This window comes from Elephas maximus, chromosome 16, assembly GCF_024166365.1.
Source record: "Elephas maximus indicus isolate mEleMax1 chromosome 16, mEleMax1 primary haplotype, whole genome shotgun sequence".
Lineage (NCBI taxonomy): Eukaryota > Metazoa > Chordata > Mammalia > Proboscidea > Elephantidae > Elephas > Elephas maximus.
Genome location: NC_064834.1, coordinates 50,095,218 through 50,119,739, shown reverse-complemented (window position 1 = coordinate 50,119,739; position 24,522 = coordinate 50,095,218). Strand labels below are relative to the sequence as shown.

General features: G+C 48.7%; 1 protein-coding gene across 2 annotated transcripts in view; it reads left to right on the top strand.

The window, feature by feature from the left end:
• The window catches only part of PYROXD2 (pyridine nucleotide-disulphide oxidoreductase domain 2), a 35,447-nt gene extending 14,637 nt beyond the window's left edge, over positions 1-20,810 (top strand). The window contains exons 6-17 of one of the 2 annotated variants that reach the window (XM_049855190.1): positions 3,730-3,885; positions 6,259-6,412; positions 8,543-8,604; positions 8,703-8,800; positions 10,869-11,010; positions 11,417-11,551; positions 13,240-13,312; positions 13,539-13,695; positions 16,738-16,807; positions 17,531-17,637; positions 19,261-19,381; positions 20,538-20,810. In XM_049855190.1, coding sequence (XP_049711147.1) covers positions 3,730-3,885; positions 6,259-6,412; positions 8,543-8,604; positions 8,703-8,800; positions 10,869-11,010; positions 11,417-11,551; positions 13,240-13,312; positions 13,539-13,695; positions 16,738-16,807; positions 17,531-17,637; positions 19,261-19,381; positions 20,538-20,582 — 1,320 coding nt within the window. In that variant the 3' untranslated portion in view covers positions 20,583-20,810. Of the gene's footprint in view, positions 1-3,729; positions 3,886-6,258; positions 6,413-8,542; positions 8,605-8,702; positions 8,801-10,868; positions 11,011-11,416; positions 11,552-13,239; positions 13,313-13,538; positions 13,696-16,652; positions 16,808-17,530; positions 17,638-19,260; positions 19,382-20,537 lie in introns of both variants that reach the window. The other variant, XM_049855189.1, reaches the window with a different exon arrangement.
• Positions 20,811-24,522: the final 3,712 nt, after the last annotated feature.

Genomic DNA, 24,522 nt, shown 5'->3' with positions numbered 1-24,522 from the left:
GGACATGACCCTCATTTCTGCCCGCATTACCCTTCAGATCCTGTTACTTTAGATGTCTGCTCTCAGCAGCTTGAGCAGGAAGTCAGACCCCAAGTACTTTTCCCTTTTCTGGCTCCTGGGCTGTTTTGAGGGGATGCTGAGAACGCTCTGCCTGCCCATTATTTACTTCTCTTATATCAGCTTTAACTAGTTGTCCTCGGCCTTACTCAACTCTGCCTCCCACCCTTTCATATTCCTTCCACCCATCACTGCCTCTTTTATAAACTCCATCACCACATTCCTGAGCCAACTTAGCTTCTACCTGCTCCTTCCTCATCCCACTCTCAGAGGAGAAAGTTCCTCTGGGCCATCTGTACCTGCTCCTTCCTCATCCCACTCTCAGAGGAGAAAGTTCCTCTGGGCCAGCTGCCATGTGCTTTGCTCAAATTCTAGGTCTAAACCTGATAAGGCATGCAGCCACTGTTCATAGCTCTTTGGCTTCTCTAACTGGTTCATGTAGAGAAGTTCCCTGAACTAAGTAGCTTCACAGGTTCACTAAAGAAATTATTTGAGCCACTGAGACACACACACACACACACACACACACAGATTGCTGTGCCACCAGGACTGGGTGAAATCTAGTCAAAGCCAGGAGAAGTCTCTAGTCTTGGTCCATATCTGACTACAGCTGAAGGTACCAATTATGCAGAGTGACTTGTGGAGGTAGGGGATGGGGTACAGGTAGACTCTCCCTTTAAGAAGCCCAGCTTATAAAAACTACAGATCACAAAACAGATTTGACATGATTGTTCTGTTTATTAAATTAGTTACTATTTGTCATAGGGCTCCTAGAAGTTTTCCAAAGTGAATTGGTACGTGGCTTGATCTCTGACCTTGGGCTGCATAAACAGGAACATGGTGCTAAAATCAAGGGAGAAAAGAGTCCCCTGCATGATGCACACAGGCAACTCCAACTAGAGAAGGGGCACCTTGTTTTAACAGGACATTGACGACTGGGAGGGCATCTACATCAGGACAACTAAGCTCTTCCCAGGAATATAGTTTCCAAAGCAATAATAGAGAGCATCTCTTTCACCGGTGTCACGCCTTGGGCAAGGAACCCTGTAAGATAAGAACTGTTCATGTCTCCATTTCACCAGGAGGGAACTGAGGCTTGGGAGGTGAAAAGTTCACACAGGTAGAAATGACAGAGAATTTCAACCAGGTCTGATTCCTACTCCCTCAGGCACCTTGAGAGCGATCTACTCAGCCTCAGACTCCAGGACCTTGCATTTTGCAACGGTCATCAGTCTCGGGAGCGCTCACCACAGCTCCAGCCTGGGCAGAGCCAGTGGCTGACATCACAGACTCTGGAACCTGACTGGTGGATTTGGAATTCCTGCTCTACTGTTGACCACATACGTGACTTTGAGGGTTTCTTAGCCTTGTGATGCCTCATCTTCCTCATCTGTAAAATGGGGATGGTGATAGTATTTACCTCAGAAGGCTATTGTGATGGTTAATGAGATTGTGTTTGACAGTCACAGTGCCTAGCGCATGGTAAGTGCTGACAAATTGTCAGCCAGTATTACTACTCCCATTTTGCAGCTGAGAAAACTGAAGTTCCAGAAAGACAAGGCAGCCTATCCAGAGGCTGGAGGCTAGCTATTGTTCATCAGACTGCTGCTTATGAGAGGTGCCCAATTAGCCCAAGCCCTCAACTCAAGGGTGAGGCTTGACTTTGCTGCCACTGTCCTTTCTCCCACCCTAGAACCAGAGGTCAAGCCTCCACCCACCCATGGAGCTTCACTGGGGCCTCCCTCTCCTTCTGGTTCTTGGTTTCCACAGCTGTCAATGTGAGCACTGGATTAAATCACCCCTTGGTTCTATCCATGTAGATAGCTCCACATTCAGTAGTGGAATCCAGGCTGGAAGGGACTTGTTCCACACACAACCTTCCTCACCTCCCTCCGGACCAGCCCTGTCCTCACTGTGAGTGGCAGCCCCTTGTCCTCCCTCCCCTGCCTCACCAACCTGCTGGGTCCCAACCACGTGATAGCCTGGGCTGAAGTGCAGTGGAGGTCGGGAGAAGTGCAGCCTCTGGAGACAGCCGAAGGGACTTGCTGCTGGACAGGATGCTAGGCGGAGGGAGAGAGAAACAAAGGATGTCTCCGGGTGGTAGCGAGTTCGCTCTGTTAGTTGGAGGAACCAAGCTGGAAGCTCCTCCAACTTAGAGTCAGAGAATTCTCCCATTTCAGCATTAGAAGGGGCCCAGAGTTCTCCCAGCCCACACTCCTGCCAATGTTTGGAGTCACCTCCACAGAGTGCCCAACAGATGATGATCCTGCCCATCGGGCATGTCCTGAATTTGGGGAAACTCCAGGGAAAATTATTGAAAAGTTTTGTTTTTTTAATTTCCCCGTGCTTTCCTAAAACTTCTACTCACAGATCTCATTTCTGTCCTTGTCTACAACATAAACCAAACCAAACCCATTACCACCAAGTCATTTCCGATTCATGGTGACCCCATGTCAGAATAGAGCTGCTCCACAGGGTTTTCTTGACTGTAATCTTTACAGGAGCAGATCACCAGGCCTTTCTTCTGTGGCACCGCTGGGGGGGGTTCCAACCACCAACGTTTAGGTTAATAGTTGAGCAGGAACCCTTTGCACCACCTGGGGACCTGTCTGCGGCAGAGCATTTATTTATTCCATCAGCAAAATACTTATGGACTGCTCTGTATTTAGATGTTAGGATACAGCAGTGAGCAAACTGGACGAAGCTCCTGACTTCATAGAGCTTACATTCTACTTTGGGGAGACCTAAAAATACTAAATATGTAATAATCCAGGGGGTGATCAGTGCTTTGGAGGAAACTATAAGTAGGGTAAAGAGGCCAGGGAGTGCTGGGGGGTCGTTAGGAAAGGTCTCACTGATAAGGAAGTGAGGGGGCCGACCACATGGAGAAAGAGCTCTCTAGACAGAGAATATTAAGTCTTATTTGTGGAGGTAGCAGGCCCCTTTTGTTTCATCTATGCCTCCTTTGAAAAAGTGGATGTGCTCTTAAAAAGTCCTGTGTGTTAGTAACAATTTATAAATCAAGTCATATTTTAAATGCATGAAGAGAAGTTCCATTTAAAGTGACCCTGAGGTAAATGTGTCTGCAAAATAAATAATTTTTTTTTCCACAACGTGAATAATTTATCCACCTCATAAGTATGGATTTTCACATAACTGTTGCTTTACTGTGTCTTTCTAAGTTTTAGGTATTTATTTCTGAAGTGGGAGCAGTTAGGAACCAGTGCTTAAGAGCCAGGGCCAAGAAGCCACAGAGATGAGATTTGGAACCCCGATTCCTCCACCTAACACAACCTTGGGGGTTTAAATTCTCTGAGCCTCAGATTTTACATTTGTACAATGAGGATAATAATACTCATCTCCTAGAGTTGTTGGGAGGATTAAAACCAGGTAACGGTTGTAAGCCCTTACTTAGTACAGTGCCTCGCATATTTAAGTATTATATTGCATTGCATTGTATTATATGGGTGACCGTATGACATGGGCAAGGGGGCTTTTTATAAATTTATAATTTAAAAAAAAAGAACCAGGACCACACAGCTTGGGAACCTGCACGCAGGTTCCTAAATGGACACACACACACGCACACACATGGAGAGAGAGAAAGAGGAGGGTTGAAGGCAGAGACCACAGATCCTTTAAAATGCTGCCTGTGCTGTTTGTGTTCTGCAGAAACATGGACTGAAGCTGCATCTTCGAAACCCCCACTCCTTCACCCCCATGTGGGAAGAGGGCACAGAGGGCAAGGTGCCCAGGTCCCTTCTGCTGGGCACAGACATGGCAGAAAACCAGAAGCAGATCGCCCAGTTCTCACAGAAGGATGCCCAGGTAGGGAAGCGACCCCTAACTGATCCCCTCATCCCTCCCAAGCCTGGAGGTGGCTCTTGAATGGAAACGGGCCTGGTTGGAATTGTCCTGGAATACTCTGTCCAAAGGCCATGAGGTCTTGCCAGGCCACACCACCTTCCCTGCGAGGGCGCAGTCTGTTCTAGCCTTTGGTCTCAGGAACTGCAAAGAAAAGGGGATGGAGGAGGGTGATCAGGACCAGTGACATGGAGGCCGTGAAGCCTGGTGTCTTCACTATAGGGCCTCTGTTAATTTGGTCTCTGCATGCTGGATTTCAAAAGGGAACCCACTGGCGTATACTTACACTGTGTGTGCTTTATATCCCTCCTGCTTTCAGAAAGAATTCCAAGCAGTTACTGATATTTAAAGTAAGCAAAAGACAAAAAGGAGGATGAAAAGGAGAGCAGAGACAATTAAGGAGAACAGAATGAATTGGATCAGGAATATAGGGACCAGAGAGTTGGCAGTAAATATTCACTCCACTAGGCGTAACTCCCCTGGCAACCCAAGGCAAAAAGGGACCATGATGATGCGCAGATGTGCTGGAAGGAAGGCTGCTGTCCACAACTGACGGAGAACGCATTTGAAGGAATTTGTTCAGTAGCTTTGTCTAGATGAGTCACTGAGTAATGTAATGGGCCTGGTGTGATCAGTTTTGCAGATACAGGAAGATTCTTTGAATGGCCATTTCTTACCCCAAGCCTGAATACGTGCTGAAGGTGTAGCATTGAGGTGTGGCTTGGTGGAGACATTTTTATAAGCACCTAGGTTTATACACCACCACCCATCTGTCAGCTTGTTGTACTGTGGTGGCTTGCATGTTGCTATGATGTCAGAAGCTATGCCGCTGATATTTCAAATACCAGTAGGGTCACCCATGGTGGATGGGTTTCATCAGAGCTTCCACATTAAGACAGACAAGGAAGAAAGGCCTGGCAATCTACTTCCAAAAATTTACCAATGAAAACCCTATGGATCACAACACAATATTGTCCAATGCAGTGCTGGAAGATAAACCCCCTAGGTCAGAAGGCATTCAAAATAGACAGTGGCCACCACAAGGGACTCGAGCATACCAACAGTCATGAAGATGGCACAGGACAGGGCAACGTTTCATTCTGTTGTATACAGGGTCACCACGAGTTAAAGCCAACTCAACCGCAGCTAACAACAAAGGTTTACACAATCCATCTATGCTGCTTTTTGGTGTTTTCACCGAATGCTGGGCACAACCTACAGAACCACAGACATGTATCTCTCTTCAACCAGAAGTTTCCAAACCTGGCTGAGGATCGGAATCACCTGGAGAGCTTTGCCTTTTTCAGCTGCTTCTCAGGTGATTCCTCTGTACAGCAGGCTGGGAACCATGGCCTACATCCTCTCCTCTAAACCCAGGCTGTCTCGGGTGCACTCAAGGGATCCAGTACAAGGTCGGGTCCCTAGGCCTGCAGGACACTGGCTGCACCCTAGGTGCTAGTGACCACACGGGCAGGAGGCAAAGCCATACCCCATTGTGGAAAATGATGGAAGCCTGGCTCCTGGTTTCATCTTTACACAATGTCGTATTAAAGGTTCTGGGAAGGCCTGTGTTAGAGAGAGCTCTTTAACTTAATTTTGCCAAGACTTCTCAAATAAACTTCAACACGAAACTTTTCTTCATGTAACACTTATTAAAATTCCACGGGTATATCAAAGCAGATGAACCAAAAGTTAAAAGCTCGGGGCTGAGCATCGAGGGAGGGGCTTCCACTGGCACAGGCACCTACCAGCTCCTGTTACAGCCCATCCAGGGAAGGAAGTGGGGGTGGTCAGGAACCAGGCTTGGGAATGATGGGTCTTGAAAATGAATCCTGTTGTGGGAGCCTGTGGGGTAAGGGGATGCAGGTGTCTGTTACTGCACACAACAAGGGGGCACGCGAGGCTGCAGACATGAAAATTAGGGTCTGAGAAGGGACAGTCAGCATGCTGGAATGCATGGGAAGAGGCTTTGTTTTTACCAGTAATATATGGAAAGACAGAAGGACATAGAGAAGAAACCTTTAAATAGATTTATTACAGAGACCACACCCCAGGATACATGCCAATTTTCTGTGGCTAACGACTTGTCCCTGTCCCCACCCCAGGTGGCCCTTCCATCACCCATAATCTTTCTGACCACCCCGGACGCACACAGACCCTAGAACCAGGAGTCACAGCAGAGGCAAGCTGAGGCACGCCTGGGCTTGAGGCCCAAGGAACCCTCAAGATCCGGCTGTTGGGGGTGGTAGGCCATGTGGGGGTCGTGTGGAACGCAGAACATGGGCAATGTCCTCCGGGGTTCTGGGCAGCGGGGCATTGACTCAGGCTCTGTTCCAGGCCTTTCCCAGATATGAAGAGTTCATGAATCGCTTGGTGTCAGCCATTGACCCCCTGCTGGATGTAGCCCCAGTGGATGTGGCAGCTTTCCAGCATGGCTCCTTGCTTAAAAGGCTCAAGTCACTCTTCACCCTCAAGCCGCTGCTGCAGGCAGGTGGGTCCAAAGTGCAGGTATTAGGGTGCGATGAGTGACCTCATGGAGCAGGCTGAGCCTGTTTTCTCAATGACTGGACACAAGGCTGGGTCTCCAAGGCAGCTGGCCAACTGTTAGTCAGGGGTGCTTGGAGCACTTTATTGAAAAGGTCTTGGTCTGAGAGCCCTAGAGTAAAGCCTGAGATAAAGGAATACATGCAAGTACCTAGTTTATTTTGAAAGGTAACCCCAGGGCACAAAATGAGGGGAAGGGAGGAGTGAACTGGAAAGAGGGAAATCAATACCAAGGTGTTACTATGTGGGCTGCCGCTGTGGGTGATGAGGGGCTGGACCCTCTAAGAAGCCTTGTGAAATGTATTTCAAGACAATTTCCAGGAGAAAAAATGGGAGAAACGTTTATGTTTGGGGTTCTGTCCCCCACTAGTCAAAGGTTTCCCCATGCACCATTAATTCTCACACTTGTGAGCTGCATATCTCTGACTGCCAAGTGGGTTCCTGGGGTTGTCCTGTCACAGTGCCGGAGAAGCCCGGGGCAGCCATGAAGAGGGGCATCTTACAGGCCTGAAGTGAGATGCTGTTGAGGTATCTCTTGTGTGAAGCTGGCCAAAGCCTATGTGGAACTAGTCATCACAGCCATGACCAGAATAAGAGATAGGGGCCTAGAGTGTTTGAAGAGATGTCCCATACACAGAGGATGCTAAATCTGGGCTCAGCAAGAAAGAGTTCTCTGATCAATTAGTGATGTCTGCCATGAGTTTGGCCAGGGAAGTTTCAGCAACCATGGTATTATTTCCCACTGTTCCTCTAGGGGCTACAGAGCAGATTCATTTCTATATTCTAGAAAAATACAGAATGGGCTATATGTGATCACAAAATTGTTGCATAGCAAACAATGACAGTATTCCAGAAACTTATAAACATTTGTTTCTCATGTATCTGTGTGGTTTGGCTGAGCCCAAGTTGGGCTCAGCTGATCTGGTCTGGTCTCATACATATGTTTATGGTGGGGCGGAGTAGCTGGAACAGCCCTGCTCCACATGCCTCACGTCCTCGTCATGAAAGCAGCAGGCTAGTCCAGGGTGGGCATGGCCTTCTCACGTCAATGGGAGAAGCTCAGAGGGCAAGGCCCATTTCAAGCGTCTGCTTGGATCTCATCTGCAAACATTCCATTGGCCAAGCCAGTCAAGACTCACGGATGAGCCCAGGGTCAAGGGACAGAGCAGGTCTACCCACCTATGTTGGAAGGCACTGCAGAGTTACATGGCAAAAGGGTAGATATGGGAGGGATGAAGAAACAGAGCCTGTGAAATCTACCACAAATGCCAAAAGTAGACATTGCCTCTCAGGTTAGCAGGAAAAAGTTCAAGGAGCTTCATGCAATAAACATTTATTGAGCAATTGCTACGAGTCAGACACTAAGCTAAGCACTGGGACAACAATGGCTAGAGATCATGGTCCCTGCCCTCAAGGTCTTATTGCCCAGTGATTCTCTGAGGTGGTCTGAATCAGTATCAGAGGAATGGGCTGGCAAAGCCAGCTACTTCCCAGGTGTGAGCCTTTTACAGAGCTCAAAGTAAGAGAGTGAGGTACAAGTTCAAATTTTTCCAAAAAATAATTAAACCAGTTGCCATCACATCAATTACAACTCATGGTGATCCCAGGGGTGTCAGAGCAGAACTGTGCTACATAAGGTTTTCAATGACTGATTTTTTTTTTAGAAGTAGATCTCCAGGCCTTTCTTCCAAGGTACTTCTGGGTGGACTCAACTTTTTGGCTAGGAGCCAAGGACATTACTCATTTGCACCATTCAGGGACTCCCCAAAAATAATACCAATGGCTAAAATGTAATAAGTACCTATTAATTTGCACATGCTTTACAAACCTCATTTAATCCTCACATTAGCTCTATGGAGTATCCAGTATTACTCCCATTTTACAGATAAGGAAATAGGTTCAGAGATGTTAAAAAACATGCCCAAGGCTGTCAGCTAGTAAAACCTGCATTCATTATGGAAGCTCCTCCCATCACAAATTCTCCCAGCCCCCCTCCATTCTTTTATCCACGGGGACCAGATTAAAGGGTTTCCTCAGTACCCACCTCAATTTATGCTTTCTGGGTCTTCTCATTCAGGCCTCACCCTGGGAGCCCAGCTTCCCCAGTATTACCAGGTCCTTACGGCACCCATTACCAAGGTGAGTGGCCCCCCGCCTCAGGCCGACAGTGTGGACGTAGGGGGACTTGTTCCCACTGAGGCTTCTGAGCCCTTCTCCCTGCTGCTTTGCCGCCCCAGGTGCTAGATCAGTGGTTTGAGTCCGAGCCTCTAAAAGCCACTCTGGCAACAGATGCTGTGATTGGAGCCATGACCAGCCCTCGCACTCCAGGGAGTGGGTGAGTGAGGTGCGGGGGCAGGCAGCAGGAGAGGAGGGAGGCAGGGGAGAGTTTAAGGGTCAGGCAGGCAAATTTCCTAACAACAGCTGTAGTAACACTGGCAGTAGCGACAACAGCAACTGTCATTTACTGAGCTGCCAACAATTAGCCAGGCACTAAGCCCAGCACTTCATACACCGTTGATGTAAGCCTCAAACAGCACGGAGGAGCTGTGCTTCAGAGAAGGGAAGCATCCTGCCCCAACCCACACAACTAGTAAGTGCCAGAGCTGACTTCTAACCCAACTTGTCTGACTCCCAAAGATCTTCCTTAGCCAACATTCCCTGTTGCTGTCGGGAGCCTGGTGACCCCACATGACAGAGTAGAACTGTCCCGTAGAGTTACCTAGGCTGTAATCTTTACAGAAGCAGATTGCCAGGTCTTTCTCCTGAGAAGCTGCTGGATGAATTTGAACTGCCAACCTTTTGGTTAGCAGCTAAGCACTTAACCACTGCACCCATACTGCTTCACTAAGACCTCTCCCTCACCTCCCACTGTAATATTTCAATGCTAATACCTTCTTTCCACTCTTTCTTCTTCTCTTTCTCACTCTTCCTCTCACTCTCATCTCCTTCCCTCCTGTGAAGCCCTGTTGTCCCTCCCTCCCCCACCATTCCTTTCCCTGGGTCCCAGGACAAGGTCACACACTGACACCATTGCATGGGTATGGGGAGCCACCTTTCTCTTTGTGGGTGAGGATGTGCTGACAGTCCAGGCCAAGAGCAAGCAGTCAGACACAGCCAAGCCTGTAGTTGTGGTGTGACTTAATGAGCCTCGTAGGAACAGGAGTGGAGGGGTGTGTGCGTGTGTGTGCGTACGTGTGTGTGTGCACGTGCGTGTTGGGGATGGAGGATGCTGCCGAGTGTTAGGCCACTTCCAAGCACCAGAAGATGCAGCTCAAAGCTGTCAACGTGGCTTTTCCGTGGAAGGATGAGAGCATCCCCTGGAAGCGGTTTTTCGATAGACATGAAGCCAGCCCCAAATTCCCCAGAGCCATGGAGCTTGGCAGCAGTCTTCACTCTTGGCCAAGTTTCGTGATCAACCAGCCTATCTGGATCTTCCAGCCGAGGCCTCCTGTCTTGTTCTCTTTGGCTTTCTGGAAGACTTAGCTACTGCCCAGTTTGTGAAATGTGCCTTCAAGTCATTTGTTTCTCCAGTGAATCTTTCAATGGTGGTGCACTTGCCTGTGCCAGGTGCTGGGATACAGCAGTGGGCGAATCTGAAATCGAAAGCGGAGAGGTAGACACAGAGCAAGTAATGAAAATGAAGCACTGGAGTGTTATGATAGGTGCATACGTGAGGTAAAGCAGGGAGCCTTAACTTGGTCTAGACATCACTGGAGGCCTCCATGAAGAGAGCTGTTTAATTGAGACCTGAAGGACGTGGAGGAATTAGCTCAGTAAAAGACAAGGGAGGATGGGGGTTCCAGGCAGATGGAAGAGCACATGCAAATGCTGGGAGGTGAGAGACTCTGTGGTCCACTCGAGGGACCGCAGGAGTGTGGGGTGCAAGGGAGAGAATGAAGACAGATGAGGCTGTCAAGCAGGCAGGAGCCTTGGAGGCCATTTTAGGAGACTGGCGGTTACCTCGAGCAACGATAAGCCAGTCAAGGTTGTTAAAAGAGAAGTGGCATGAGCATAGCTGGGGTTTGTGAAAGGGCTCCAGCTTCTATGCAGAGAAGGGCCTGCAGGGGAGACGGTGGTCCAATCAGGAGGCCATTACCGCAGCAGTTTCAGGAAGAGAAGAGGGGCCGAACCACGGATGAGGCCAGAGTTAGAAACTTGGGCGTCACAGGCATATCGTTGGTAATAAAGCCATGCACATAGACACGTTTGCCTGAGGAGACAATGCAGAATCATAAGCCAAGGGCTTTTAGGAGAGCTCTGAGCTCATTGAAAGGCTAATGAGAAGGTACTGGATGTGGGCAGGGGGAGGCTGAAGATCTAAGACAGAGAGGAATATTTGCACCACAAACTCTGGGGAGATGACCTCCGACCTCTGGGCCCTGATTCTAATGATCTCTCTTCAGGTATGTGTTGCTGCATCACGTGATGGGGAGCCTAGAAGGGACGCCGGGGGCCTGGGGCTATGTCCAGGGCGGCATGGGTGCCATCTCTGATGCCATCGCAAACTCAGCCACAGCTCACGGAGCAAATATCTTCACTGAAAAGGTAAATGGCCCTCAAGGCTCTGCCCCAATGATGGACAAGGGTCCCAAGACAAACAAAGCCTCAGATTTGGAAGGTCCCTCCTTTCCTGATGAACAATGTGGGGCTTGGGATTGGGGACTTGCCCAAAGTTATGCTGCCTGTTAGGGGCTGAGCAACTAGCCACTTGGTCCATGTTCTTCTGATCACCCCCTTCCAGTCCGCTGGCCACTAACCCACATTTGGGTTGACCCTTTCCGTTGGAGGCAGTGGGTTGAAGGTGTCCCAAGGAGCTGTAGGTCTTGGCAGGGCTGGATTTGGGGTGGGGAGGCTGGGAGGGCCTGAGAGCAGCACAAACAAGGGCAATCCCCCAGGATCCAACCAGGATTTTCCCCTGGGGGGGTCTGGGGCCTCTCTCTGGGGGGCTTAGACGGTGGCCAAGGTGCAGGTGAGCAGTGGAGGCTGTGTCCAAGGAGTCGTGCTGCAGGACGGCACGGAGGTGAGGAGCAAAGTGGTGCTGTCCAACGCATCACCTCAGATCACCTTCCTGAAGCTGACGCCACAGGTGAGGCCTGGGGTGGGGAGGGAAGATGGCTGCTAAGACAGGGGTCAGTAAAGAGGGGAGGGGTGTCAACGAACCAGATCTACATTGGGTGGGAGGGGACTGGGCAGCCTCTAGGCAGTGGGCCAGGGCCAAACCCCTCTTCAACTGGGGAAGCTAGCCCTTCTCTCTCTTTTTCACCTATTGCAAACCAAAAATAAAGGCAGTGCTGTCGAGTCAATTCCAATTCATAGCGACCCTACAGGACAGAGTAGAACTGCCCCATAGAGTTTTCACCTATTGGGCAGGTAGCAAATAGGAGAGGAGCCTCACAGGTGAGGAGAAAGGTCCAGAATGGTGAGATGACCTAGGCCACGTGGCTGGCAGTTGGCAGAGCCAGAGCTGGAACCCAGGTCTGACTTTCAATCCAGGGTTATTTCTACAGCTTTCCTACTATCCTGATCGCTCCCCTTCACCAGCCCTAATTCCATCACCTATATCAATTTGTTGCCCTATGAAAGCTGCATAATTAACAACCACAGAACTTCAGGCATATACCAATGAATATTGATTAAGCACACAGATCTGGAGGGCTCAGCTGTTCTCGGCCATGTTCAGCTGATCTGGGCTCACTCATGCACCTGAGATCAGCTCGGGTCTAGTCGGTTCTGCTGATCTTGGCTGGGTCCATTCACATGCCTAGGGCCAGCTGGCTTGGGCTGATCGTGGATGGCTCCTGGTGGGATGACTGGGTGACTGGCTCTGTGCCACATGTCTTTCATCCTCCCCCTGGGTAGTCCAGGCATGCTCTCAGAGTCTGGCGGAGGGGAAAGCAAACAAACTCAATCACACTAGTGCTTTTCAGGCCTCTGTGCATCGCATTTGCTAATGTTGACCAAACCAAGTCTCATGGCTGAGCTCAGTCAGAGTGGAAGGATGCTACAAAGTTACACAGCAAAGGGGTGCGGACAAAGGGAGGGGTGAGGATTTGGGGCAGTCACCTATACCTTCCCTGTCCCCAAGATATGATATAATATGTATCAAGCATGGACCTCCCAGCCATTCTTGGGGACAAGGTGCCACTTTTTCCACCTGTTTCTAACAACAAAACTCAACATACACCAGTGCCAATCATCTTGTTAAGGCAATCCTGACTTCCAGGGCTTGTTAAGGCAGTTAAGATTTCCAAATGCTTAGAGGCAAGGAGAGAAAAACAAAACAAAAACCAAAACAGTTGCGATGGAGTTGCTTCCAACTCATGGCAACCCCATGTGTGTCAGAGTAGAACTGTGCTCCATAAGGCTTTCGATGGCTCCTTTTTCGGAAGTCAATCGCTAGGCCTTTCTTCCAAGGTGCCTCAGAGTGGACTCAAACTCCCAACCTTTCTGTTAGCAGCAGAGCGCATTAGCCATTTGTACCACCCAGGGACAAGAAGAGAAATGAGGCTTGCAAACTCCTGGCCATAATCCAAAGTAGGAGGAGATGGGGCTATTTACAGTTGAGAACTGCAGCCAGGGCGCAGAGTAATGAGTGATTAGTGTTGAGTTGGAGGATCCAGGAAGACTTCATAGAGAAGGTGGTTTTGGCTGAGCTTTGAAGGATGAAGAGGAGTTCTGCAGTCAAAGGTGAGGGACCAGCCTGAGCAAAGCAGAACACAGCCCCCTTGGGGACTCAGCCATCCTCAGGCCTTTCACAGCAGCTTCCTCTTCCAGGAATGGCTTCCTGAAGAGTTTGTGGGGAGAATCTCTCAACTGGACACCCAGTCACCTGTTACCAAGATCAACGGTAAGAGGCACACCTGGAGTGCAGAGCTAACTCTTCTGACATTATGAGTGGTTTACACCAGCTCCATCCCCTACCTCCAGCCTCCCCACCCCCTTTCTCAAACACTTTTCCTGCTTTTTCTTCCCAGTCCACTATTTGGGTGAGCCAGGTAATGGATGTAGAGAGAGGACCCTGGGGGGCTGAGGACACAGGCCCTTGGCCCTGACCCTCTTTTCTGATCCCTCAGTGGCTGTAGACAAGCTGCCCAACTTCCTGGCCGCGCCCAATGCTCCTGGAGACCAGCCGCTGCCCCATCACCAGTGTTCCATCCACCTCAACTGTGAAGACACCTGCCTCCTCCATCAGGCCTTTGAAGATGCCATGGATGGCCTCCATTCCCACAGGTGCGTGGGTCAGTGGGCTTTTCCCCTGCTCACATGCCCTGGTCCCCAGGGTTGCCCTGACACAGCAGGGATGGGCCCCTTCTGCCTGATGTTACATATCCACACGGACTTAGGGTCTGCCTCAACTCATACCTCAATTCTAAGGATAGGAGATGCATCCCAGGCAACAAGGCTGTCATCAAGGCAGGTAGAGGGAAAGGTGGAGGGAAGTGTCACAGGTTCCAGGAAGGGAGGAAGAAGAGAATATGCTTTCTGGAGAGAAAAGGAGGGTCTGGAGGGCACATGCTCACCCTACTCTCTTGCACCATCGTCTCTCTGCTTTCTGCTAAGCTGCCTTCATGCAAAACTTCCCACTGCAGCTGCATTTCAGTCCTTCTGGGGGCGGGCAGGGACATTGCAGGATCATGCCTCTTTCCAGGTTGCCAGATGTCCTACAAACACTGGTTGAAAACCTCTTCAGTGCCAGGCTCTGCACTAGGTGTGAGTGGGTGAGGCTGGGGTGGGAGAGGGGCATGAAACACACAGGAAAGTCTATAGGACAGGCACACAAACATGTACAATGTAAGGTTAAGAAGATGTGTGCCCTGAGAGAAGAGCAGAGGGTAGAGTCCATTAATCGAACCATAAATGTTTATTGGGTCCTTGCTACGAGCCAGACAGAGTTCAGGGGCCTGGGCATAGAGCAGCAAGCAGTCAACAAGGCCTCTAGCCTAAGGCCGCTGACCTTCACTGGAGGGAGACAAGACAATCAGTAAACATGTCAGGTGGTCAGGAAAGGCCTCTCTGAAATTAATGTTGAGCAGAGACATGAAGGGAAGCTAGAGGATAAGTCATGTGGGTAACCGGGGAAGAACATCCAGACAGAGGGCAGGTCAGGTGCAAAGGCCCTGGGGCAAGTGTGTGCTTGCAGCATTGAAGGCATAGCAACAAGGCCAGAGTAGCTGGAGAGAGAGAAGCTGGGAGGGAGGATCAAGAGCAGCAGCTACTACATCCTGCTGGGCCTTGTCAGCAGCTCCTGGCTTTTACTCCAGGAAAGTTTGTGCAAAGCCTGACTTATATTTTAGAAGATCACCCAGCCACTGCCTGGGGAAAAAGTCTGGGCATCTATGGCAATTGGTTACTGGAAGGTGGTGGCTTGGACCGAGGTGGGAATGGTGGAAGACATGAAAAGTGACCAAATACTGGGTATATTTTCAAGGTAAAGCAGACAAAATTTGCTACTGGACAGGAAGTGAGCAAAAAAGAGGAAGACGGAGTTTCCATTTTATTGAAAAGGGGACAAGTGTGTACGGACCAGTGGTGTCACTAGGGTTAGTGTCACCCAATGCAGTAACTCACGGTGTCACCCCCCCATGAACCTCCTCCCACACCAGATTGTACAAAATCCTTAATAAAGCTTTTTGTCAATTTTAATCATAGGATAATAAGTGATATAGTTGTAAACTGCTTAAATGTGATATTTCTTGGGCTGCATGAATACCAACAACAGAATCGTTCTGTAAAATCTTTCTACACTGAATTACAACATTATTAGTACCTGAGTGGGAGCTTTTTTTTTTTTGTCCTCCTTCTGTTCCTTTAATTTTACTTCACTCTCAAAAAGTTATTGATATAGGTTCACAAATACTAATTGCCACAGTATTTTAGCTTAAACACTAGAAACTTTAACAAAATCAGCAACTATAAAAACACCCAGCAGCAACGAAAACAACAGCGCAAGCTTGACACTCATGCAGACAAAACCACGGGATTCGAAGTGTCGTTGTAATTGGGTAACAGTGACAGCTCTGACTGGAGCATGGTAGGTCGTTCAAAAAGTAAATGAGCATAGAGTTTTAGCCTTGTAGGTATATTGATACATGTAAGCTGGGCTTATCAAAAATGTTATTGTTGTTATAACTAACTACATTATAATAAGTAATAAATTTCTTCTAAAACACTACACAAAAATCTTATAGTCATTTTGGTGTCACCCCCTCTGACAGTGTCACATGGTACAGCACACACACACACACACACACGCCCGCACACACACACGCACGCACTCTGCTAGTGATGCCACCAGCATGGGAGAGCAGGCTTTAGTAGGTAACAAGCATTTGGGTTTGGACAAGTTATGTTTGAGATGCTTCACAGACATCAAGTTCAGAGGGAACGTGGTAACTGAGGGATGCAGAGAGAAGAGAAATTTCATTGGCCTTGAAGGGTGGTCCTTTCTGGAGACCAGAGGGGAAACGTGCTCCAGGCAGAGCAGGTGGTGCAGGCAGAGGTGGCAGGGCGGAGAGGAGTCGGTAGTTCTGGTGGGTGTTGGGATAGTCCTGAAGCTGTTTTGTTTGTCCTGCTCAGAAAAGGTACTCAAAAAAAAACCCAAACCAAACCCATTTCCATTGAGTTGATTCCAACTCATGGCGGCTCTATAGGACAAGGTAGACCTGCCCCATAGGGTTTCCTAGGTTGTAATCTTTATGGAATCAGATTGCCAGGTCTTTTCTCCCACAGAGTCGCTGTTGGGTTCGAACTGCTGACCTTTCATTTAGCAACTGAGCCCTTAACCACTGCAGCACCAGGGCTCTGGAAAGGTACTCAGAGGTTAAACCTGGTTCAGATCAGGCTATCTGAGTGCCTGAGTCCTGGCCCCCACACATATTTGTGGTGTCAACCTGGCCCTGGAGACATTTGCCTTTGGGAGCCCTGGTTAGAGCCTACAGTGAGGAAGGCAGGCCCAAGTCACACATTCAGATGAGCTGGGCCTGACCTGAAACCCTGGGGCCTGCAGGCCAGACCTGGGTGGGGGCTGGGAGGGAGGAGCTCCTCTGCAGTGGTCTGGACTGTCCCAGTGGTTGCTGAGACAGTTCAGGCGACAACCACCAAGGCCTCACAGGGAGACTCGAGCAGGCCTGGCCCCTCCCTGAGGGTAGCTGCTGCTCTTCAGACCTGACCCTTCTCTTCCCCTGCAGGCCTATCATTGAGTTCTGCATCCCCTCCTCGTTGGACCCCACCCTGGCTCCTCCTGGCTGTCATGTTGTCTCCCTCTTCACTCAGTACACTCCCTACACACTGGCTGGAGGCAAGGGCTGGGACGAACAGGAGAAAAATGCTTATGCAGACAAAGGTAAAGAGGGCTAGACTGTCCTGTCTCCAGAGCAACAGAAAGACTCGTAGCACCACCAGACCCATCTCCTCCCAGACTGCCCCATTCAGGTGTCCTTTGGGGAGAGAAGTACTTGAGGGAACCTCAAGTTAACAATCTTGGCAAACATACCAAATGTTTGCTGGGGTCAGGCACTGCCCTTAAGTTGCCCAAAGTCTAGTGGGGGAGACTAATAAAGAAACCAATAATTACAGTATAATGTACCGTGTGAACCAAAGGAGAAAGCCATGAGCCAGAGAAACAGAAGGTTTTCCAAAGGGAGGAACATTTGATGGGTTTTCAAGGATGAATAGGAGTTGGCCAGATAGGAAAGGACATTCCAAGCAGAGGGAAAAGCTTGAGCAAAGCAATAAGATAAAAAAGAGCTTTGCATTTCAAGGGAAGTCAAGTAACTTTGTGTTCAGGGCTGGGGTAAGAGATTGGAGAGGTGTGGATGGGCTGGACTGGCATAAGGCCCATAGGCCTTTGTGAAAAATTGTTTGTCTATCAACTGTTTTGATTTGTTTTTTAACTTTATTGAGGTATAATTTACATATGATAAAATGGATCCATTTAAGTGTACAAGTCAATGATTTTTACTAAATGTACCCAACTATGCAACAATAAGCCTGTGGCTGGTCTTTGCTGGGCCTTGAGGACTTCCTATCCTGACATCATCTCACTACCCTGCTGTTTGTCCCCCAGTGTTTGACTGCATTGAGGCCTATGCCCCTGGCTTCAAGGGCTCTGTGGTGGGCAGAGACATCCTCACACCACCTGATTTGGAGAGAATCTTTGGGCTTCCTGGAGGGGTGAGTGAAAGTCTGCAGGCTACTCGTTGCATGCTTCCCCTGCACATGCACTCCCTGGCTGCCCTCTCGGCTTTATCCTGTCTCCCTGCCCAGCCTTTACTGGGACCGGAGGACAAACAGTGGCAGGGACCATGGCTGAGAGGGGACAGGAATGCTGTCAGGGCTGGGGCATAGGGGGTGGGATACAGACACAAGATAGACAGTGCCAGCTGAGGAGGTCCCCAGGGTTGTAGGCCTTCTGCCTGTACATCCATGTCAGCCTCTCCCATCTGACCTGCTTCAGGGGGAGATGGGAGGCAGGGAGGTCAGTCAGGGGCCTCAGTCCAAACTGAGCTTTGCTGCAAGTGAGAAGTGCACGCCGGGCTTCAGAGACTTAGTACCCCAAGATGTAAAATGTCTCCTTAATAATTTTTATATTGATTAAATATTGAAATGATAATATTTGGGATATAACCCACTGCCGTCGAGTCGATTCCAACCCATAGCGACCCTGTAGGATAGAGTAGAACTGCCCCGTAGAGTTTCAGATCCGCCCGGCGGATTTGAACTGCCGACCTCTTGGTTAGCAGCAGTAGCACTTAACCACTACGCCACCAGGGTTTCCATTTGGGATATACTAGGTTAAATACTGCAATCAGTGTTGCCAATTTATTTTTACTTTTTAACGTAGTTACTAGAAACTCTAAAATTACATATGTGGCCCATATTAAATTTTCTTGGGCAGCGCTGCTCCAGGAGGGGGCAGAGGGAAGGGAAAGGAGTGGATGGAGGTGGGAGGCACGTGGCAGGTGAGTTGAGAACACTAGGTAACCACACGCATGTGGAGGCAGGGTGGAGGCGATAGTGAAGGCTCCAGCCCAGATGCCTGGCAAGGGACAGTGGCATCACTGAGGCAGGGGAGGTGGGAGAGGAGCAGGCTTGGGGAAGAGGGTGAGCTCAATCGAGGACGTGTTGAAGAGGCAGCTGGAAGGTCATCCCTGTGGTGATGTCCAGCAGGTGCTGGTCTCTCTCTCCAGACCTGTCACACATATGAGCTTCCATCTCTCACAGGTTGCCTCCCTTCTTTAGCCTGGGGATGGTCTGACAGGCCAGTAAAAAGAACAAAACCTGGGGTCCCCGGTCCCCTTAATGCCATTTATTGTGCCGTTGCTGGCACTTAGACCCCAGGTCCAGTCTCAAACGGGTGTCTTGGCCAAAGAAACATGTGCCAGCAGAAACATGTTCTAGCAGCCAAAATAAGCCAAATTCTTCTATTTTTCAAACACAGTGAGAAGGATTCATAGCTCACAGCAAAACCTTTTTTAAAAACTCCTCTTCTTTCCCTTTCACTTCCCTCACACTCTGAAGATACCCCCCCACCCCCCGCCCCGCCCCTGCCTTTCTTTCTTCCCTAAAAATGTCTCTGGAAAACCCCACCTCCAGTCCTAGGACATGTACCTATTCTCTCTCTGCCCTTTCCCTTTCTGCATCTCAAGAACCAGGAAAAATGTCCTGGAAGGAAAAGAACTTTCCTCAGAGAACAGGGGAAGGAAAGAAACCCAGAGGGAAAGCCTCTTCAGTAGACCCAGGGCAGTACAGGCTGTAAAACTCCTACGTTAACAACTGTGGCCCCACTTCCCACAGAACATCTTTCACTGCGCCATGTCCCTGGACCAGCTCTACTTCGCCCGCCCCTTGCCCCTGCACTCCAGCTACCGGAGCCCCGTCCCCGGCCTGTATCTCTGTGGAAGTGGGGCCCATCCCGGTGAGTGACCTGAAATCCCACTACCCCGTGTGGGCTGACAGGGCTGGCTGGGAGTGAGAGGTTTGCAGGCAGGAAAATGAGGTAAGCAACAACAGGGAGGGAAGCGGGGAGAGAGGGGAACTCAGAAGTCCCACCAGGACAAGCCACAACCTCTTGTTCAGAATGCTCAGTCCCAGGTAAACAAACAGTACCGGCCTGGCCCAGGCTGGCCACGGCCCTCAGTTGAGCTCACACCTCCTCCTCATGAGGTTTGAAGATATGGCCCAGTGGAGGAATCTCTCCAAATGCCAATATTGGATGGTGAGAGATCCATGTCCCTAAATTCCCCATCTATATTTTAGATCAGTGTTAGGTTGTTGTTGTTGGGTGCCATCAAGTCGGCTCCAACTCATTGTGACCTTACATGTAACAGAATAAAACGTTACCGGGTCCTGCGCTATCCCCAGAATAGTAGGTACGTTTGAGCCCATTGTTGCAGCCACTGCGTCAGTCCATATCTTTAAGGGTCTTCCTCTTTTTCACTAACCCTCTACTTTACCGAGCATGTCCTTCTCCAGAGGACAGTCCCTCCTGATAACATGTCCAAATACATGAGTGAAGTCTCGCCATCCTCGCTTCTAAGGAGCATTCTGGCTGTACTTCTTCCAAGATAGATTTGTCTGTTCTCTGGCAGTCAATGGCATTTTCAATATTTTTCTTTAGACCAGTGAAGATAAGTAAAGTTTCTCAATTTTAAAATTCTTCCCTGCACCAATTCCAAGCCTAACTGGCCTCACCGAGGCTCACGTTGCACACTGCACTTTCTCGGAGCTCTGTGAATCTCAGCCTCCCAGAAAGAGTCCGTGCTTCCATACCTTCCCCCCCTCGGACCCTTATTCTCACAGTTCACGTACTAAGAGCCTCACCACCTAGAACACTGGTTCTCAGACTTTGAAATGGAAGCACTCGTTTGCTATGGACCTGGCCTCCTCCCCAGAGATTTGGTGCAGGAAGCCTGGGGGGCGGGCGGCGGAGGGGGGGAACGCATTGTCTGTGTCTTAACAGTAGTCCCTGTGATCCTGATGCCCACGGCCTGAGCACCACCTCTAAGCAACCCTGCTCTGGTTTGCCCTGGGTTTTTGAGCAGAGCTTTGGTTCATGGCAGATTCCCTTCCAGGAGGAGGCGTCATGGGAGCAGCTGGACGGAATGCAGCCCATGTAGTCTTTGGGGACCTCAAGAGTATGTGACTCTGAGCCAACTCTGACCCAGGAAGAAGTTGTTCTGATTCATCCTTAAGCTTTTAAGTCCCCGCATTGGGTCAGCTTCCCAGAAAGCTCTGCTCTAAAGAATATTACTTAAAGGAGCCAAGTCCTGAAATCACAAGTCAACGTTTTAGAAGAAATACACAAGTTAACACAACCATGTGCCCCATGCCTCCATGAGTGAACTGCTTTCATTTTATTAAAAATAACATTTTATACAGATAGTTTGCATGTTTTTTTTTTTTCTGTGTGTTAATGGGACTCTGTTGGTTAGAGTCCTGGTGGCACAGTGGTTAAAGCATTCAGCTGCTAACCGAGAGGTTGGCAGTTCGAACCTACCAGCTACTCCTCAGAAGAAAAACATGACAGTCTGCTTCGGTAAAGATTACAGTCTTGGAAACCCTCTGGGGCAGTTCTACTCTGTCCTATCGAGTCGCTATGAGTTGGAATCAACTCCATGGCAGTGGGTTTAGGTTTTGGGTTTTTTTGTTTGTTTGTTTTTGATTTTGGGTTTTTTTTTTTTTTTGGTTTATTGGTTGAATTGGAGTCCCTGTGTGGTACAAACTGTTAATGCATTTGGCCGCTGACCCAAAGGTTGGAGGTTTGAGCCCACGCAGAAGGGCCTCAGATGAAAGATCTAGCGGTCTACTTCCCAAAGATCAGCCATTGAAAACGCCATGGAATCCAGTTCTGCTGTGACACACATGGGGTTGCCATGAGTCGGAATTGACTCGATGGCAACTGGTTTTCAATGGTTTTTATTATTAGTTGAATAAACTTGTCTGGGGTACTCTGTGTTCTCACAACATTAGCTTGAAGCGGCCCATTTGGCCCATGAAAGAGTCCCATCCAAGCAGCCCTTCTCGTTGGCCAAGGCCCTCACTATCAGCTGATTGGCAGAACTGCTCTGGTGAGGACCAGTCGACTGCTGCCACAGCTCCTGGTAAACCATAAAAAATGACTCAGTTCCCCCAGTGACCCTCAAAGCCACCCACTGGGCATGCCCTGAGCAGTGCGTTGTGTGTCAAGTCATCAAAGCCTCCAGAGTTGAGCCAATGAGGGTCAATGTTTGGCTGCAAAGTGGATTCGGTTGAGGACCATCTGGGAGACCACTGTTCCCAATTCTAGAGCATTCGACCACCAACTTCGCACAAGCTACACCAGTTGCATCATTAAAACCTTTCAATATATACCTACATTATTCTCAAGTGAGTCAGGTTGTCACTTTTGGTCGGAAAGGATCATTCAAACGTCTCCACAGTAATGGCTACTCTCTCAGCCAACTTGTCCATTTCCAGCAGCCAAAGCCACTATCCAGAGCAGGCCTGTCTGCAGGGGAGGCGAAAGCTTCTCTGGGGCATCTCCTCCCTCCTTTCCCCAGGCAAATTTATACAGATTAAGGTATAGCCACCTCATTACTTAATCTCAACAAGCTCTGTTTTCCGTATACACGTTATCATCGAGTAGATTCTGACTCAGATCAATCCTATAGGACAGAGTAGAACTTCCCCAGAGGGTTTCTAAGGAGTGGCTGGTAGATTCAAACTGTCAACCTTTTGGTTAGCAGCCTGAGCTATTAACCACTGTGCCACCAGGGCTCCCCAGCTTTCTGTATAAGTGTTGCTTTAAAGATCAAACAAGATGATAGATCATGTTTTAGTCCAGTATCAGCCATGTCATAAACACTCAGCACGTGGCACTGGTGTTGCTGCTGATGTTGTTAATAAAGATGTTATTGTCATTTTTGCGTTCTACAGAAGACAGTTTTTTCAGTAATCTTTTTTTTAACATGTCAACCACAATCAAAGCCAACCTGCTAGGAGCAGTTTGACTAGGACAGAGGAGAGCAATCTCTGGACCAACCAAGCTTTTTCCACATTGAAAAAAAAAAAAAAAAAACATTGCCATTGAGTCAGCTCTGACGCATGGCAACCCCATGTGTCAGAGTAGAACTGGGCTCCACAGGGTTTTCAATGGCTGCTGTTTTGGAAGTAAGTCGCCAGGCTTTCTTCTGAGGCACCTATGGGTGGACTCAAACCTCCAACTTTTCTGGTTAGCAGCAAGCATGTTCAGAGTTAGCACTGCCCAAGGACTTCTTTTCCACCTGAAGAGCTGCCAAATTAGGGCTCTCCCACACAGCATTGGTGCACCTGACTTTTTGAGCTTATTCAAAATTCAGTTTTGGTCCAGGTTGCCACTTTATCTGAGATTTATTTTTCCCAAAAGATTGCCTAAAGCCCAAAAGAAAAGAATGTTTGTAAAACAAAATAAAGGCTAGCTAATTTCTGTAGTAAGAGGTGTCTAATACTCTATTACTCTCTGAGGGCGGCTGCTCTGCTCGTTTGACCCTAGCATCCTTGATCTCAACAGCACACCCATGGCTGACACTCACATGTAGGAGGGCAGGTTGAATAGCAACTGGGAATTTGCAAAATGCTCAGAGGACTGGAGCAGATCACATCTCGCTTGGTGTTTATAAATACGAATTATTATTATTTTTGGTAAACAAAAGTCAAACATGCTTATGTAGGAAGTTTTAATAATATAATAAGAACAAAACTCAACCATAATCATACCAACAGAGATAATCACTGTTACTATTTTACAATATTCCATCTAATCTTATACATAATTGGGATCCTAGTCTGTATTCTATGTGTGGGTTTTACATCTTTCTTTTTATATCATGTCATGAGCATTTTCCAGTATCATAAAAAATTGTTTGAAAGCATTACTTTTTATAGCTGCATAATATTCTCTTGTGAGGATGTACCATAATTTATTATGGGACATTGAGTTTAGCCTTGGCCTTGATTGCTAATTAGTATCAGCCAGACACCCGAAGTCTAGGTTTTTATCATTTTTTAATGGTATATAGAAGCCTTGGTGGCACAGTGGTTAAGTACTCGGCTACTAACCAAAATGTCAGCAGTTCGAACCCACCATCCACTCCACAGGAGAAAGATGTGGCAGTCTGCTTCCATAAAGATTTCAGCCTTGGCAGTTCTACCCTGTCCTATAGGGTTGCTATGAGTTTGCAAGGACTTGACGGCAATGAGTTTTGGGAATGGTACTTCAAAAGAGCTCTGGTTGGCACAATGGTGAAGCACTCAGCTACTAACCAAAAGGTTGGAGATTGAACCGACCAGCTATTTCAAGGGAGAAAAGACCTGGCAATCCGCTTCCATAAAGATTACAGCCTAAGAAACCCTATGGGGCAGTTCTACACTGTCTATAGGGTCACTGCGAGTCGGAATCGACCAGAGGGCACACAACAACTGCTTCTTTAATGTCTTGGATCACAAGGGTTTCAGCTGCTGTCCAAGCAAACATCCCCCACAGAGGAGGAAGAATTCGGAGGAGGCCAGAGAGAGCAGGAAAGAGCAATTTTAGCTGAGAGGAAGGTCTCCCACTGTTTGGTGATTTCCCATCATATGTCTCAAGTCTCTGAAAGATAATATTGATCCAGACCAAGATACAAGATGGCGCCCCAGCACTATGGGGTGCCTTGGCCCTTACAAGCCACCAACACATACATCCTGCATCCAGCTGAACAAGTGGGTTGAATTTCCCCGAAGTGATGACTCTGCAAATTGGCCACGTATTGGGAAAATGGGTCCCTTGCTGACTTCAGTACGTAAAACTCTTACAAGGATAAATAAGTCAGGGTTGTATTGTTACCTGATTTACAGTTGCCCGTTTCCCCAAAGCAGTTGGGAGCATTTCCTTTGAGGCACCATCATGTAAAAAACACGGAGTTCCTCTGGTTAAGTCATTAGGTAACATGGCCAGCCCTCCTTGCTCCCACAGCTCCTGTGCGATGGTGTCCAGAGCCTCCGTGAGATGTGAGGTTTATGACTCTGGGAGGAACTGGGGCGTCAGAGTTGGAGGAATGGCAG